This window comes from Gymnoscopelus microlampas, assembly GCF_963454915.1.
Source record: "Gymnoscopelus microlampas genome assembly, chromosome: 24".
Lineage (NCBI taxonomy): Eukaryota > Metazoa > Chordata > Actinopteri > Myctophiformes > Myctophidae > Gymnoscopelus > Gymnoscopelus microlampas.
The window spans coordinates 9,052,203-9,070,289 of NC_139961.1; the positions used below are offsets into that span (position 1 = coordinate 9,052,203).

The 18,087-nt window shown below is 41.8% G+C and overlaps 1 protein-coding gene across 1 annotated transcript in view; it reads right to left on the bottom strand.

The window, feature by feature from the left end:
* Positions 1-18,087, bottom strand: part of fam184aa (family with sequence similarity 184 member Aa) — a 133,783-nt gene that overhangs the window by 72,170 nt on the left and 43,526 nt on the right. The window contains exons 5-8 of the mRNA XM_084050553.1: positions 14,239-14,445; positions 11,099-11,272; positions 7,991-8,152; positions 5,235-5,370 (exon numbers count right to left, since the gene is read on the bottom strand). Of these exons, the coding sequence (XP_083906679.1) occupies positions 5,235-5,370; positions 7,991-8,152; positions 11,099-11,272; positions 14,239-14,445 (679 nt within the window). The remainder of the gene's footprint in view (positions 1-5,234; positions 5,371-7,990; positions 8,153-11,098; positions 11,273-14,238; positions 14,446-18,087) is intronic.

Sequence of the window (18,087 nt, forward strand, 5' to 3'; positions counted from 1 at the left end):
CCAAAAACGGTCCGGACCGTTTTTCATAATCCAAACGAGGAGTGCCAAAAACGGTTATGACCGTTTTTGGACAAAAATATGAAAAAACAGCACCAGGAGATATCATTTTTCGAAGATTTAGACTCCAATCCACTTCCTGGTTAACTTATGACTTCAAAAGCCTGTATCTCGGCTCCTGTGTACTTTTTTTTTTTACTATGTATTTTCGACTATTTTCAACTGGCTGCAACTATGGAACGGATTACCTAATGTTTTTAATTTTTTCCCCCCGATTGTACGATACCCCTGTGTGTGTAATGAGGGGATCACCGTGAGGACGGTGATCACTGAAAATATTTTGTGACTACTTGAAAAAGGTTCAAAAATGGTTAAAAATCCAGGCACTGACTGAATGTTTTTTTTAAAACCCCTGGCACTCAATGTGTGAAGTATCGTGAAGAAAGTTTTTCACTTTTACATTTGTGCCAAATATATACAGTATATATATATATGTTCAAATAATTTGGCTACATTACACTTGTTACTTTAATTTGCATCCATTTTTTGTATTATTGTATGCACATTCTATGTGTCTTTTCACAAGATACATTCTTACTCGTACTCAAGAAATTATTCGGATGAGGATGACTATTCTTTTACCTCCACTTGAGTCAGTATCATTTCAAAGCAATGATACTTTTACTTGAGTACAGTTACTTACAGTACAGGTTACTCTACCCCCCTCTGGCTGAGAAGAACAGAGGGGAAAACGGAGAAGAGAAAACGATCGATAAGACAGATCGAAGGCTGCCATTAAAGCCTGCCAGTGTAGACGGAAGACGGATCAATATAAAGTCTACAGCACACGGCTGTGAGCCATGTGTTGAATACGTTTACTCTACACTGTAGGCACTCCACTGACGCGCTATATCTACTTACTACTGGAGTTGTGAGGTTGTAGATTTTGCTTGTAAATACAGGGTATTCAGAACAGGGTTGTTCGACATGGAATAGCAGTATGCCTCGAAATATAGTTCTCTGGTACCTCTAAGCCTTTACAAACTTTCCTGATGTCACCGTTTCAAACCTGGCTTTGTATTCTTGCCCAAACGTTGATTGTTGCGGCCATGCAAAATTACCACAGTTGAGTAAAGGCAACAGTTCAGAAGTGGAGTGATACAGATTGCACCAAACGCACTGGTTCTTGCAGCACGTTGAAGGTGCGAGTGCATGGCTTCGGCCAACCGAACTTCTCAGAATTATGAAATCCATTAATGCAAAGCCATCCTAGGGTGAGACGCTCGTATCTTAATGCCAGCTGTACATGAATGGCAGTGGTGGGAGAAGTACTCAAATGTTTTTACTTGAGTAAAAGTATCAATACCAATATGTAGAAATATTTATTTAAAAGTCCGGTAATCAAAATGTATTTGAGTGAAAAAAGGTATTGGCATCAAAATGCACACTAAGTACCAAAAGTAAAAGTACTCATTATGCTGAATGTCCCTAGTAACTAAAACAAAGTTTTCAAACAATTGTAGTGGAGTAAAAGTACTATATTTGCCTCTGAGATGTAGTGGGGTAGAAGTAAAAGTATTGAACATTGGAAATACTCCAGTAAAGAAAAAGCACCTCAAAATTTTCACTTAAGTACAGTACCTTGAGTACATGTACTTAGTTACTTTACACCACTGCTACACCTTTTCATCTGCATTGGCGTCGTTGAATTATTCAAACTCGGCATGAAACTTTAATATCTCGTGTAAATGCGACCAACGCGGCATGCCAGCTTCCCCAAGCACTTTAACCCATTAATACCTGGAACGCATCTGTGTCACTTTAGATTTCTTTTGCTATTCAAAAATATCAGATATACAAGCTCATAGCGCGGCACCGAGTGCCGCGCTATGAGCTTGTAGATCTGATATTTTTGAAAAATCGTGAAAACATTTTTTTTTTGATTTTTTTTAAAAAAACTGTTAGGATTTAGAAAATTCTTAGAAGCGGCCTCAGGTCTTAAAGGGTTAATCCTGCGTCCGAAATAGAACGCTGAAGGGGCAGTGGACAATTTTGAGGTGATCTACAAGCTCACAACGCGTCGCATCGCGATGCGTTGTGAGCTTGTAGATCTGCTACAGTATTTTCAAACATTTTTAGTACTTTTACTTTTGGTACTTTAAGTGCATTTTGATACCAATACTTTTGCACTTTTACCCAAGTAAATTTGGGCAGCCCTGCTGGAACCATGGACTAAAACCTGATGCAGAAACGTGACATGTGAACAGTAACGCACGAGACGCATTTAAAAAAAAAAAACGGCTGAAAATAACTCCCCGACCCACGTAATCATGAATCATTCATAACATTTCTGCAGAGATGATGACTTCAGATATACTGTACGGTCGTCCTCGCCTGTGGGCACAAGTTCCTCGCGTTGCATTTACCAGACATGACAGATAATCTGACGCAGCACGCACGCACGCACACGCACACGCACACGCACACGCACACGCACACTAGGGTTTAACATTTTCCGGGAAATAGCTAATTTTAATTCCCGGGAATTTTCAGACCTTTTCCCGGGCTTCCCGGGAATTCCCGTTAAAGGGTAAAAAAAAAAAAGTGCCCACTAAAATGCATTTATATACTTAAATAGCCAATTTTACACCGAGGTGCCCAAATGTCCCTATTGTGTCCACCTATGAACTTGCACTAATAATGACTTAATTTGATTTTTTAAAATCATATAAATATAATATATAAATATAATAGCCTATAGTGCCCTGCCCTGGCGGAGATCTGCCCTGTTGCGCAGCGGGTGAAGACAATTAACTTAACGAGGAGCTGCGCTCAAAACGCACTCAAACAATGTCAAACTCTAGCTGCTGAAAGAAACGTTCCATTTGTATCATTATTGACAAGAGAATTTGCAAAAGGAATATGTATTTATTGTCCATCAGAGCGCCGGTGAGGTCACAGCTTTTCTCTACTTTTGTAGGATATTGATTTGATAGCCTAAAAACTTGTCATTTGTTTGCAGTTATTAATTTATATTAGGCTACTTGCTGGATATTATAAGACTCCATTTTGGGATGTTGGCTGTATGTTGTCTATTAATCTATATTTTGTTGTTGATCAAATGTGGGGTTTTGTAGTGTGATTTTGATGTGCACATGCATGCGCTGCCAGCACTGACAATCAATGAGACAGACAGCTGTTGTGCAGTTCACTTGTTCTACTGGGTAGTTCTAGTAAAATGGTAGTTTGAACGTTCTAAAATGCAAGTGTAGGTAGGGTAGGCTACATTAATGATGATAAAAAAATCGGACCACATCGGTCTAATACTCTCTCTCTCTCTCTCGCACGCGTTCTCTCGCACGCGCTCTCTCTTGCTCTCTCTCTCTTCAGCTCTCCGGTCTGTCCTCTCTCTCTATCAAAAGCATTGCTTGGCTTGTGCGCATTTTAAGCTGGAATATAGGCTCGATCAAACCTACCTAGGCCTACTGTTTATGCAGCGTTTCACTTGATGATGTTGAATCTGAACTAGTCAACTGGTGTCTACCATATTGACAGCAGAGGAAACAGTGAAATCAGCGTGCGCACTGTGCAGGGCAGGCATGGGGCATCACGGCCACTTGTGTTTTATTTTGTTCATTACTGTTACATTCATTCAGTGCGTCCCATATTGGTTCACAACGGGACGATGGGACCCTGCCCTGGTCGGCAACGCGGCAAGTAACTTGCCTAATTAATAGTAATTCCTCCACGCTGTAGATAGGGCTTTCTACTAATTAGTATTCATTTCTAACAAGAAAAAAAAAAAACGGGAAGCCCGGGAACCGAAGTGAATTCCCGGGATGGTAAAAAACCCCGAATTCCCGGGATTCCCGCATCCCGGGAATCCCGGTGTTAAACACTAACGCACTCGCACACGCACACGCACCACAAGGATGGAAGGAGTAGCAGTACCGTATTATGTAGAACTAGAAATCATACGTTTTCAACCTTTTTCATGTCAAGGACCCCTAAATTGATAAACATTTGGCCGCGGACCCCCATCTTAAAATGTTTTGTGCCAGGGACCCCAGAAGCAAAGATTTGAGTTGAAAATGTTTGTTTTAAAAATATATATATGCACACATTTTCAAGATTTTTCAAAAATAGCAGATCTAAAATTGATATGTATTTGGCCGCGGACCCCCACTTGACCATGTTTTGTGTTTAAAAAATACAAAATCATAAAAATAAAAAAATCACGAATTTTCCAAAAATGTTCAGAAATAGCAAATATTCAAGCTCACAGTGAGCTTGTAGATCTGCTATTTTTGAATAGCCAACATATAAATGGATAAAGGGGTTATCACATTTTGCATGGGACCCCCTGGAACCCCCGTCAAGGACCGCCTGGAGGGTCCCCGGACCCCACTTTGAGAACCACTGCCATGTTGAGATGGAAGACACCCTGTGCTTATACCCTGTGACACCACAGATCATCATGTGGTTGGTCATATACTGAAACGTTTCATTTATTCCTGAAATAGCGGTTGATGTCGCACGCTTTGCGACGCGCAATCGATCAAAAAGGAGGATAGCTCATAGCGCGGCACCGAGTGCCGCGCTATGAGCTTGTAGATCTGCTATTTTTTTTTAAATTATGAAAATGTGTGCATATCTTTGAATATATATATATATATGGCACGAAATTTTCCGATGGGGGACCGCGGCCAAATGTAAATCAATTTAGAGGTCCCTGGCATGAAAAAGGTTGAAAACCACTGGTCTAAACCAAGGGGTTAGCATCTGGCTTGTAAATTGAGGCTATATAGGAAGTGTGACAGTGCATGGCCTGCAGTCTCGCCGTTTCTTCCCTGCTGGTTGCAGAAGCAATTAGGCTCTATTCAAGCGGATGGGTATTTGGCCGAACTTTATACATTTGTTATTACCTTAATAAACATTGTCATAAATACTATGCTTCCAGTCTTCTTTCAATCGCCATGATATGGATTTTGGTAAATTACGGTCCCATTTATTTTTAAATTAATGATGAAGTAGGGTATGTTTCTAGGGTTTCTACTGGTTCTACAGAGTGAAGACCCGCCCTCACTGCGGTTTCAGCCAATAGCATTAATTTCCGTCATGTTGGGTGAAATGAGAGGAGAGGGGAGGAGATAAGGTGAGAGGGGAGGAGAGCAGTCAAGAGAAAAGGGGTCAATACATGAAGGGAGAAGAGAGGAGAGGAGAGGAGAGGAACATACTAGCTTTGTGCAGTATCTCAGTAGCTTGTTGCTGAACTCTGTCTCTGCTGCTCTCCAGTTCGTACTCTGTGTCTTTCAGCTGCATCACCCAGATCTCTCCGTCCTGGATGGCCTCCTCCAGCTGTTTATGAAGGTTCTGGAACACACACACACACACACACACACACACACACACACACACACACACACACACACACACACACACAAAATCAGAATAAAGTGAATAGGTTGCTTTCATGCATCCGATGGATGGATGGAGTCAATTAACACCAATTAACGACCGGAGGGCTCCTCCGTCCTGCTTCTCCCGCTCGACACCCCCTGTGCATTTTCACTCCCCAAGACGGCACACGGTGACTTCTTGGGACGGATTTGACCAAACATCAAACTTTGACTGGAAGGGGGGTACCCACGACGGCACATGTTGACTACAAGGGGGGATATGAGTTATACAGTACAATGTCGATTGGACATTTACTGTACTTGAACAGCGGTGAGTCGGCTGAAATCGGACTTCGCTGCCCTCGGCACGGCGACTCGCTCGATGCCTCTCGTGGCTCAAGTCCGCTTTAGGCGGCGCGCGCCGCCGTCGTTTCTTAACCGTCCGTTCAGCCTGGGTTTGAGAACGACACACGCACATTTCGGGAGTGCGTAAGAGCCCACATGAAGGGAACCACCTTCCAGTCAAAACGTTTTGGTTACATTTGTCCCAAGAAGTCACGATAAAGCCGTTTGGGAAGTTTATCAATTTAGGAGTCCTTGGCATGAAAAAGGTTGAAAACCACCGTCTTAGGGGGAATGTCGTGTATGTCTATGGAGGATGGTCCCAGGACGGGAACAGAAACATCTACATGTTGGACACCACCACAATGGTCGGGTCTTTACGCCAGCACCCGCTTCATCAAGGCACTCTGCCACCATCATCGGGACCAAGACGTTTGTATGTGGGGGGCCATGGGGACGGGTGGAATTTGGATGACTACAACGACATCAGAGTGATGTCATGGCTAAAATATGACTAAAACTATTTTTTTTTTCAAAAGATTATGACTAAACTGAATCAAACGATTTGCACCGCTTCCCTCTCATGTGGGCATCCCCATGGCGGTACCTTGATGGTTCAAAGAGAAGGTTGTGTGCACGTCCCACGCCTGTATTTAGGCCAGGTGCTGGACATCAAGGAGGGAAAAAGAAGAAGGAAGTCCGCACACTGTTCTCAAGCTCCAAGAAACTCACTTATTAATTTTGCAACGTTTCGACCTTCTAGGTCTTCATCAGGCAAATATTATAATGACAGACAAAAGCATCATATATATATACACAAACATTGACTAATGATGATGTACAACACCTGGGAGTCAGGATGTGGCAGTTCACCCTGCCACTAACACCACATAATCACCTCAACACTACACAATACACCATACACACAATAGCCAGGTAGCATACAGGTTAGTTTGGTGGGTGCACACACTAAACTCCATTTAACAGCTTTTAGTATGTTTCCTGTATTATTGTATTGTTTTCACTTATGACTTACAGTAAATGATTCCACACAACACAGGGTTAAAGGGTAAAATTGTTCTTTAATTTTTTAAGTTGCAGGGAATGTTCTTTTGGCAAATGTTTGACTGTTTTTTTCTTTCTCTTACCACAGTGCTTCCTGGTTCTGGGCAGTGACGAAGGACCCGAGTGTAGCTGCAGGCAGCCTTTTATAGTGCCTGTCTGTTTGTAGTGAGCATGCTCAGTCCAGACCTGCTGTACCATACCAACTGTGGGTTTGAGTGAAATGTGGTATTCTAATTGTTATTATGGATCATTAGTATTGTGGGAAATGTGCTAATGTGAGGACACTTTAAAATGTGTCAAATGTGAAGTATAATGTCTTTGGACATAGATGAAAATAACTGGGTTATGTGTAAATTGATTGAATCTAGGGATGTCCGATATTATCGGCCTCCCGATATTATCGGCCGATATTAGCATAAAAATTGATATCGGGAAAATATCGGTATCGGTTTTTGAAAAAAAACTTGCTTTATAAATAAGTTACAGGAGTTCTTACTGTATATGGTGTGTGTGATATGAAATTTGAGCTTACCCTAATCACAATAATCCCCGCATATATCGGTATCGGTTGATATCGGTATCGGTAATTAAGAGTTGGACAATATCGGTATATCGGTTATCGGTAAAAAAGCCAATATCGGACAACCCTAATTGAATCAATTTAGGATTGGCATGGTCCAGTGGGAGGGGCTTAGCCTTTAAAAGAAGGGTGCCTACCACTGCAGTGAAGGGCTGCCGTAGGGAGCAGACCTTGAGCCAGTCTGGCCAGTATTGTGTTGGTTATGTTTGTTTTTCCCTGGGACTTATTTTCTAAAAAAGGTGAATACAAAAAACACTTGTTTGCATCTAAGGACTAAGTTGGCTTCCACTGAATCTGCCATATCCTACCCACACTGGGACAAGTGTGACACAGGAGGAGCAAAAAACACCCTACTCTAATCCCAGGGACAAAAAAACCTGTCTACACCCCTCTGGGGAGTGTTCAATGCATGGGCAGAAAATAGACTTTTCACATTGAATTAAACATAGACACTAATAGCCAGTAAATACATTTCTGCACAAGGCACCAGGTAGACTACCCCTAGACCACTGACTGGGTATAGATAGAGGGCTATAGCCCTCTATCTATACCTATGAGGGAACAAACAATAAGCTAAAAAAAAACAACAAACTAGAGGAAAGGCTACCTTGATGGTGCCCTCGGCGTTGGTGAGGGAGGTCTGCAGCCTGTTGGTCTTGTCCCGGTTCTCCCTGGCCTCCTCCTGGGCCCTCTGGAGCTCCGTCCTCAGCTTGGACAGCGAGCGCTGCAGGGCCGCCTCCTGAGCCTGGAACTCTTTACGGAGCTCCACCTGAAGGAGCAGAGAGCATGCGTTAGATCAGGGCGGTGATGCGACTTTGATGGTGGAGAGGGCCACTGTATTTCCACACTCACTCCACAGGGACACGTTGCATAATATACTGTCGCTCCGTATTTTTAGCGGTGCCAACCGCTCTACGTTTGACTCTGTCCGTATGAGCACGGGATGAGCACGGCAAAGAAGCAACACATACAAACACACGCACACACACACACACACACACACACACACACACACACACACACACACACACACACACACACACACACACACACACACACACACACACACACACACACACACACACACACACACACACAAGCCAATACTGCACACATGCGCGCACACACAAACACACACACACACACACACTTGACGTCCGTATGTCCGTTTGTATGTTATGTCCGTTTAAGCACGGCATTGAAACAGCAATAACTCCAGTTTGCAGCATGCTACCAAGTCCAAATTTGGTATGTGGACTTAGACCACCAATAGGGACGACCTGTAATTACTTAAGCCCCGCCCCCTCTGTCTGCCCATTGGCTGGGCTTTAAACAGCCATTATTGCAGTTTGCAGCGTGCTACCAAGTACAAATTTGGTAAGTGTAGTAGCAGAAATAGCAGATCTACAAGTTCAAAACGCGTCGCAGTGCGACGCGTTTTGAACTTGTAGATCTGCTATTTTTGCTATCTTTGAATCGGAATCCAGATTTATTTATTTTTGCTATTTTTTTATTGGAATCCTGAAAAGTATATTTTTATTTAATTTCAAATGCATTTAGTTATACTTATGTTAACTTAATGAACTTAAATACCAATACATTGGACATAAAGACAATATAATTTTAATACTAGTCATTAAGCTACTAATATAGACTGAAGTAATTAACCCATTGAGACCTGAAGCCGATTCTACATGTCTCCTAAATCTCAACAGTATTCTGAAAAACGTATGTTTCTATTAATCTATATCAGTCATATCAATCTTTTTCATGTCAAGGACCCCCAAAATGATATGTATTTGGCCGCGGACCCCCATCAAAATATTTTGTTCCAGGGACCCCCCAGAAGCAACGATTTGAGTTAAAAATGTTCGCTTTAAAAATATATATATTCAAAGATTTGCACACATTTTCACGATTTTTCAAAAATAGCAGATCTACAAGCTAAGAGCTTGTATATCTGCTATTTTTGAATAGCCAAAAGTGTAAAATAACGCTTTTTAGCTCAAATCTAAAAATGACACATTTCCAGGTCTTAATGGGTTAAAGCGGGTCATGTTTGCATGTTTGGAATTGTAACAGCTGAAATCAATGATATATCAGTAATCAGATATTAACCTGCGGGCCACATTAAGTGAAGGTGGGGGCCGCATATGGCCAGTTGCCCATGTATGCGTTAAGACAGTTCAGTGGATGGAAATAGTACTCCAGTTTTTCTTTGACTGCCAGAAACAAAACATTGTTTGCTAAGCCACTGCCAGCGATTTCCGAGTGTTTCCACTAACCTTAAAAAAAAAGAATCATAGAATATTATTCTGCACAGCGATCCACCCGCCAGTCACTTTAAAAGACGTAGGGGGGTCTCGTAGAATCGGAGAAAAGAAATTGTGCCGGCGCGATAATCCATTCCATAGTTATGGGCAGTTGAATGTGGGTTGTTTTCGCCAAAAAGCGACAGAAAGCAAAGAAAAAGTCACTCGTTCAGTCTTCTTCAGCCCTCCTCTTCCGGTGGCGCTCCTATGTTTTCATTCCTAATAACAACAACTCTATACATTGTAACAGGAGTTGCCGACAGATTCAGCTGCAGAGCTCTGAGTCTGTCTTGGGAGATTAAAGTGAAAGCTTCTAGCTGTGAGGCGACAGCGCTACCGACTGCGCCACCCTTTTAATAATATCATTATAGGTTATTTCTGACCTATAATGTTTTCAGGTACATATTTCAGTGTGCTGATTCAGTTTAAAACGAGTAATACTCCGTCTGGACGTCATCTTGAATGAGATTCAAAACGGATTAGCACTATAATTAAAACCAGGTGGCTGTGAGCTACAGTATGCCGTAGGAATCAAACGGGTGAACAAAATGATGAAATAAGATTAATTTATATTCATAAGAGTCGATCTATGTCATCACGCAGTACATTTCCGTTTGACAGGACTTTTGATATAAGAGTACACAAAAATGGATGTGTTTCAGATGTGTTGGCGTGACCTATTGTTGGATATCATGACTGTGGATATGCTCTAACAGTGTGAAAAGCATATTTATTCATTCCACCAGGACTTTAACTCTCTCAGTGCCAAGCCCCGAGTTATCCCGAGTTTTTTCTGAATGCCCTCAGTGCCAGAACGAGAAATCCCGAGTTTTTACTTAATGTTGTTTTATAGACCGTCACGGAAACACACAATGAATCGATCGATAAATATGGATCTAAACCAGGGGTCTTCAACAGGGGGTCCGGGACCCCTAGGGGGTCCGCAGAGTTACTACAGGGGGACCGCCAAATCTTTGTGTGATAAGATTTTGTTTTTTTTGCCTTAACCACTTGAACCCTAGCATCCCTATTCTGAGGAGAACTTTAGCCAAAAAATAGCCGATCTACAAGCTCACAACGCCTCGCGCTGCGAGGCGTTGTGAGCTTGTAGATCTGCTATTTTTTGGCAAAGAGGCGTTTGGTATAGAGGGAAACAAGAGCAGACCAAGTAAACAAAAAAGTTGAATCTCAAACACAATTTAATATGCAATATAGAGGGGGTCCCTGCTTCATCTCTCTTACAGATAGGGGGTCCTTGGGCTGAAAACGTTGAAGCTGATCTAAACTTTTAGGACAACTTTAAAACTACTAAAAACACGAAAATCGCTCTAAAAAAAAATGGCTTGGCGCTGGGTGAGTACATTATGAAGACACTCTGGCAGTCAAGAGTTAAGTGCTCATACCTCTGTTCTCTTCCAGGCCAGCAGGTTCTCAGCGGTCAGCTGGTGTGTTCTCCTCATGGCCTCCAGCTCTCGCTCATAGTACTCCTGAGCTTTGGCCAGCTTGGACTCGTACTCCTCCACCAGCCGCACCTTGTCCTTGGTCAGCTCCTCCACCCTCTCCATCAACGACTCCACCTGGAGGGAGAGAGACACAGAGAGAGAGAGAGAGCGAGAGAGAGAGAGAGAGAGAGAGAGATGTAGCGCAGTACTTCTCAGACTTTTTCATGTTAACACTTGGGGTGCCAGAGTTTTATTAAAAAAGTGTACGTTGAGTGCCTGGATTTTTAGCCATTTTTTAACCTTTTTCAAGTAGTCACAAAATATGTTCAGTGATCACCGTCCTCACGGTGATCCCCTCATTACACACATAGAGGTCTCGTACAATCGGGGGGAAAAAATTAAAAACATTCGGTAATCCGTTCCATAGTTGCAGCCAGTTGAAAATAGTCAAAAATACATTGTAAAAAAAAAAAGTACACAGGAGCAGAGATACAGGCTTTTGAAGTCATAAGTTAACCAGGAAGTGGATTAAAGTCTAAATCTTTGAAAAATCATATCTCCTGGTGCTGTGAAGGGGGAAAAAAAATTAAAAAAAATTGAAAAGAAAAAAAAAATCCCTTTTTTTTCCCCAAAAAAACGTATATATACGGTTTTGGCACTCGATGTCAGTTTTTGAAAAGAAGTATACTGTATATATACTTACTGTATATATATATTTTGGCACCCAATGTGTTAACACATTCACTGCCAGGTACTATGCATCCGCTTTCTTTTAGCAGCTGCCAGGGTTTTTCCAATTTTTCTAACCTTTTCAAGTAGTCACAGAATATGTATCTCCAGTATGATGGATCCCCTGATGGTTGCTAATCACGGTGGGTTTCAGAGAGCTTCCGTGAAAAAAAAAACAGTTCATCACGACCTCCCGTTCCTCCTTGTTGTACGCCGTTGAAAATAGCATGTCTCGCTCTCGGCAAAAATACATAATAAAACACAGGAGCCGAGAGATACAGAATATTTCCCAAATAGATTTACATGATTGGCAGTGAACGGTTGGATTTGAATTAACGTAGATCTACGTGATTGGACCGCCAAATTGTTTATGGCCACGGACCCCATCTGAAAAGGTTTTGTGTCAGGGACCCTCAGAGGACAAGATTTACGGTAGCTGTTAATTGTTCAAAAATGTTCCAAACATTTTCAATATTTTTCAAACATTTTCAAAAAAACAGCAGATGTACAAAGCTCGCAGCGTGGCACCAAGTGACGCACTGTGAGCTTGTAGATCTCTGCAATGTTTTTGAATTAGCAAGGCGTGCAAATCAAGGTAATTTAAAAGCCATGTGACATTGATGTGGTAAAAGTCAGCAGCTAGTGACAACGAGCACAACCCCCACTTTGACCTTATTAACTAACTTTCAGCATGGTGTCCCTATATCGGGCTTGTCATTATACTGTAGGTGAAATAAATAAAAACATTTTCAAATCTTCTTAACCCATTAAGACCTGAGGCGATTCTTTAAAAAAAATCTAAATCCTAACAGTTTTTTTGAAAAAAATCAAAAAAAAAAAAATTCTCCAAGATTTTTCAAAAATAGCAGATCTACAAGCTCATAGCGCGGCACTCGGTGCCACGCTATGAGTTTGTATGTCTGCTATTTTTGAATAGCCAAAGAAATCTAAATTGACACAGATGCGTTCCAGGTCTTAATGGGTTGTTAAACCGCTCTCAGAAACACGGCGCGAAGCGATGCGTTTTGAGCTTGCAGATCTGCTTCTTTTGCTATATATATATATATATATATATATATGCTATATATTTGAATTTTAATCCTGAAAAGTAACAGTTTTTGGACATTTTTGGAGGTTTCCACCAGACAGCAATGATTGTGTTCCGTGCACTGAACCCGCTGAGTCACCAGGCTCCCAGCATGCTCTCTGTTTTCACACAGAATCTGATCAGACGGACACACACACACAATCCAATAGAAAGGAGCCAGGAGGCATGACTTAATAGTAGCCTACTGGTGATGTATTGGCAATTTGGCATCAAGTCATACTTTAAGTACCACTGCCTGGTGATGTATATCTATCTACAAGATGTCTACCTCCCTCTCTCTCCCTCTCTCCTCTGCTGTTTCTCTTCCTTCCATAACCATGCGTCTGTACAGTGTTTCTACCCATCCATCAGTGCACCTGTTTACATCATCTTACTCACCTGGTGACACCATCTGTCTCTCTGTGCAGCCTTTCTAATAATATACCAATCCATCTCTCTCTCTGTCTGCCTCTCTCTGTCTCTCTCTGTGTCTCTCTGAGTGTCAAATGAGTGTCCTTTCTGTAAGGAACCTGAAACCGTTTTTCATTGCTTCCTAGAATGCAAAAGACTTGGAATTCTGTGTTTAACTCATTAAGCATCTGTGTAATGTTTTGATTTGAGCTAAAAAAAAAGCATTATTTTACACTTTGGGCTATTCAGAAATAGCAGATCTACAAGCTCATAGCACGGCACAGAGTGCCGCGCTACGAGCTTGTATATCTGCTATTTTTGAGAAATCGTGAAAATGTGTGCAAATCTTCCATTACATATTTTTTTCAAGCGAACACTCAAATCTTTGCTTCTGGGGGTCCCTGGAACAAAATATGTTGAGATGCGGGTCCGTGGTCGAATACATATACATTTGGGGTCCTTGACATGAAAAGGTTTGAGAACCACTGCCGTAGCAACATACGTTTTTTTTCAAGAAGACATTCTAAAAACAAAGACATTTTGTAGAATCGTCCTCAGGTCTTCATGGGTTAAATCATTGGTGGAAGCCAGAATTAGAGTGGATTTTGTTTTTTATTCACTCATGAATAATGTTGATGAGTTCATATTTCAGTGGCGTTTCAATGAGGCTCTATGTTCTGTTGTGGAGGAGCAGTTGGTTTTTCATTTGCCACTATTATAGGCTTTTTAACAATTTTGACTTGTGGCTCCTTGATATGTCTTGATTAAGATTATCATTATTTATTAGAAAATAAAGGTGGTTTAAAAATCTAAAATCTCTCTCCCTCCCCTCTCTCTCTCTCTCTCTCTCTCTCTCTCTCTCTCTCTCTCTCACCTCTTGTCTATGCAGCTCGGCAAGTTTCTCCTGGTCCTCGGTGGAGGAGGCGGTCTGGTCGTGCTGGCTGTGGAGCAGCTCCTCCACCTCCTGGCGGTGGGCGGCCCGCATGTCGTCCAGCGCCCGCCGCTTCTCCGCCTCGAACTGGGCCTGGGCCTGGCCGAACGCCCGCAGCTTCTCCTCGAAGTCGTGGCGCATCTCCTCCACCTGAGCACAGCGCCGTTCACACTGAGCACCATGACTAGAACGCTAGCTCCTTAAAGGGATAGTTCACCCAAAACAATAACTCTTTACCAGGTTGCCAAACCTGGTCTATATCTACACTCGCTAGTAGTGACTTTTTTCCTCATTGGCTGGTCCTTTTGCGTGACGCTTTCCTCATTGGCTGGTCATTTAGCCAATGAGGGCTCAATGTCCTCTCAGAATATGGGATCTAAAGACGACCCACAATACTGTGTTCGGCCACTGTATGTATGGCCGTTTCTCAATACCCGAACTTGTCTGTACTCCCGTCCTCACGAACTCGTGATACGTCATCAGTCGCTGCCAAAGTACTGTTCCAATTCTAAGTTCGCATTTGCCTAAGTACAGACCAAATACCCGGATGGGAACTTGATCCGCCCCCTTTACCGAGCATGCTTCAGACTAGACTCGCAGAGGACTTTTCACAACAGATTGCCCAGAATGCAACACCGCACCGGACCGGAGCGCTTGAAAAACAGGACCAATATGGCGGACACAGACCGCGGTAAGAAATGTCCGAATTATTTTTTTGTTTTGCCACAGAATGTAATTTTAAGATTTATTTTAGGCTTGAATGTTGTTAATTAACTTCAAATCTGTGGCTGAGTTGTGCACCGAACTTTTGGACGTTTGTGTAGCCGGCTAGCCGCTGTTAACCCGGCCGCAGATGACCGGCCCGTCAGACCACTGTACCCCGCGTAAGAAGCCTTATTTGCGGCCAGTCCTTTTGAAAGTGTCCGCTGGTTCAGCTGGGTCGTCTTTGTAGTGGTTCAAATGAGATCTAATTAGTTGTGGATATATTTATTGGACTTCTATAGTCTCAGCCAATTTTGGGGAGATAGAACTGCCTCTGACTAATGTTTGATATGTGTTTATGCGAGTAGTATTAACGTTATTTTACTTCAATTGAAGGTATGCGTCCAGGGAGTTCATTCTGCGCTGAGCTGTCAACGAGACTTTTCACCAAGCAAGAGGACTTCATCCAGAGAAATATGCATGTGTTTATCAGTTGTGTTGTGGAAAAAGTACTCACATTTTTAACTTGAGTAAAAGTAACAATACTGCAATGTAGAAATACTCTGTTACAAGCAAAAGTCCGGAATTAAAAATGTACTTGAGTAAAAGTACAAAAGTATTGGTATATAACTTAAATACCAAAAGTTGAAAGTAATCCTTATGCAGAATGTCCCATTTCACAAGTTTTCTAATGTATAAAATGTATAGAAATCTTTTGAAAATAGCAGACCTACAAGTCCTACAAGTGAGCTTGTAGATCGGCTATTTTCTAATGGCCGAAATATAGATATGGCTCAAGTGGTTAATGTATGTTTTGTAATAATAATCTAAATCTACAAAGTAACTAGTATTTCAAATAAGTTTTCAAATAACTGTAGTGGAGTAAAGGTACAACATTTGCCTCTGAGGCATAGTGGAGTAAGAGTAGGCTACTGAAAATTGGAGATATACCAGTAAAGTAAAACTACCTCAAAATTGGACTTATAGTACTTAAGTAAATATACTTAGTTACTTTCCACCACTGGTGTTTATTAATATTTATCAAGCTTGATTCATGTCATACGCCTGTACATCATTCATGTATTTTTTATTTTGTCATTCCATCAATTTCACTCTGGTTATTTATATTTTGGAAATAAAATGTGAGGTCCACTCTTATTTGTGTGCGATTTTGTCTGACTAGGCCACTTTGACTTTTGTATGTGTGAATGTAAGTTTTAACTTCTTTTGATGTGCAGCTATTGTTAATTAGTGTAGTCTACTTAGGCTATTTACTTTTAACTAATATAATCCACAATGACGGCACTATAATTTCCAATGTGTTAATAGCCTTAGGTTAAACGGTGTGTGTGTGTATATGTATTCGGTTATATATGTTTATTCTGTTTAGTTTTATATTCTATAATAAACCACTCACTCAATACACAAGTAATACCTAGGGGGAAACAAATGATTACAAAAAGCCAGAGAAGTGCCATATTACAACATCACGTCGCCTCGCTCGCCAGCCTCCCGTTCTGATCAACTTTATTCCACACAGGTAATTATTTGGTCCAGTGCTCCCAGACCCTTGCCAACGCAGGCTTCTCACCCGCATTCGCCTCCTGACTCCAGCAGGTATGAGGTATGCCAACAGATACTAGATAGGTGGGCACTATGGACATCTGGGCACCTCGATGTAAAACTGGCTATTTCGTTAAAACATTAAATATTTCAAATATGGTCTTAAGTAAAGTACAGTATGATGTGAACATGCACGGTACATCATTATCAGACTTAATTAAGTCTAATAGTAATACGTTTAACCATTTGAAACCTCTACAGCGGAGGGCTGCGCCGAAATGAGGTTCCACAGCGTCGCGTGCAGGCAAGTAGCGACACGGGCGAAAATTGGCCACTATGCATGATTCTTACCTTTTCCCGCACATCGTATCCAAACAGTAAAGGTAGTCCAGATGTTTTACATTTTAGCGGCCAAGAAAATGTTACCGACGGGTTGAAACAAGTGTTTAAATCGCTTATTTAGTCAGCCTGTGCCATGATTTCCCAATACAATCTTACTGGAGCAGTACAGTGCACGCGGACGGGGGTTGACTGGCCACAGGCTGACTAAAAAAGCGATTTAAACGCTTGTTTCAACCCGTCGTTGAAAATGACTTGGGCGATAAAATGTAAAACATCTGAGAGAAGGGGTGCTGACCTTTACTTTTGTGCGGAAAAAGGGAAGAACCATGCATAGTAGTGGCCAATTCGCCGGTGTCGTCACCTGCCTGCACCCGACGCTTGTAACACCCTGCCTGCCCCCTGTGTGCCCTGTCTGCTCAAAGTGCAGGGGCAAGATCGGCCAGGGGAAAAAAAACTAAAAATCAACATAAGATTAGCAGCCCCTCACCCTCTTCTGTTGTAGCCAACAACAGATCGCATTTGTTTTCAAATGAGCCTAATTTGCAATCGGCCGAATTGTAAATGAGAACCATTTGAAAACCAGTTTGGCCACCGACAGGCGCCCATGACGCGTGGATGCATATTTATAGCAGAAAGAGCTTAACATTTAACTATAGCCATACTCATTCAATTCTGAACCGATTCTTAAAATTAAAAATTCTGTATTAGCTGTGAAGGGTCTACTCTTCTTTCATGTGTATCAGATCATAATTGTTCACCATCAAACAATATCAAGCAAAAAGAAAACATCGGCCGACGGCCGTCCTCCTCTCCATTGCGCACAGACGAGCACCTCTCTCTCCATTAATTCTCAATAGACTTATCAGCCGTTGTTGCGCGACCCCCCCGCCCGCTTAACTCCCGATTGGAGCTAAACTATCGTTACGTTATCCTTCAACTTCTCATTTATGCTCCCAAATGACTGGATATACAGGTTTTGTTGAAATTATAGAAATATTAGACCTTGGTTGTCGAATGTTTAAGCATGTTGTAATCATATATAGGCTACTTTACCTTAGAACATTTTTCAAATATTTTATTTTTTAACATTTGGGACAAAATAGACAATTTTACATCGAGGTGCCCAGATGTCCCTTGTGCCCACCTATCCTGTTATACCCTGGTGGGTCTGTAAGTCATTTAAGT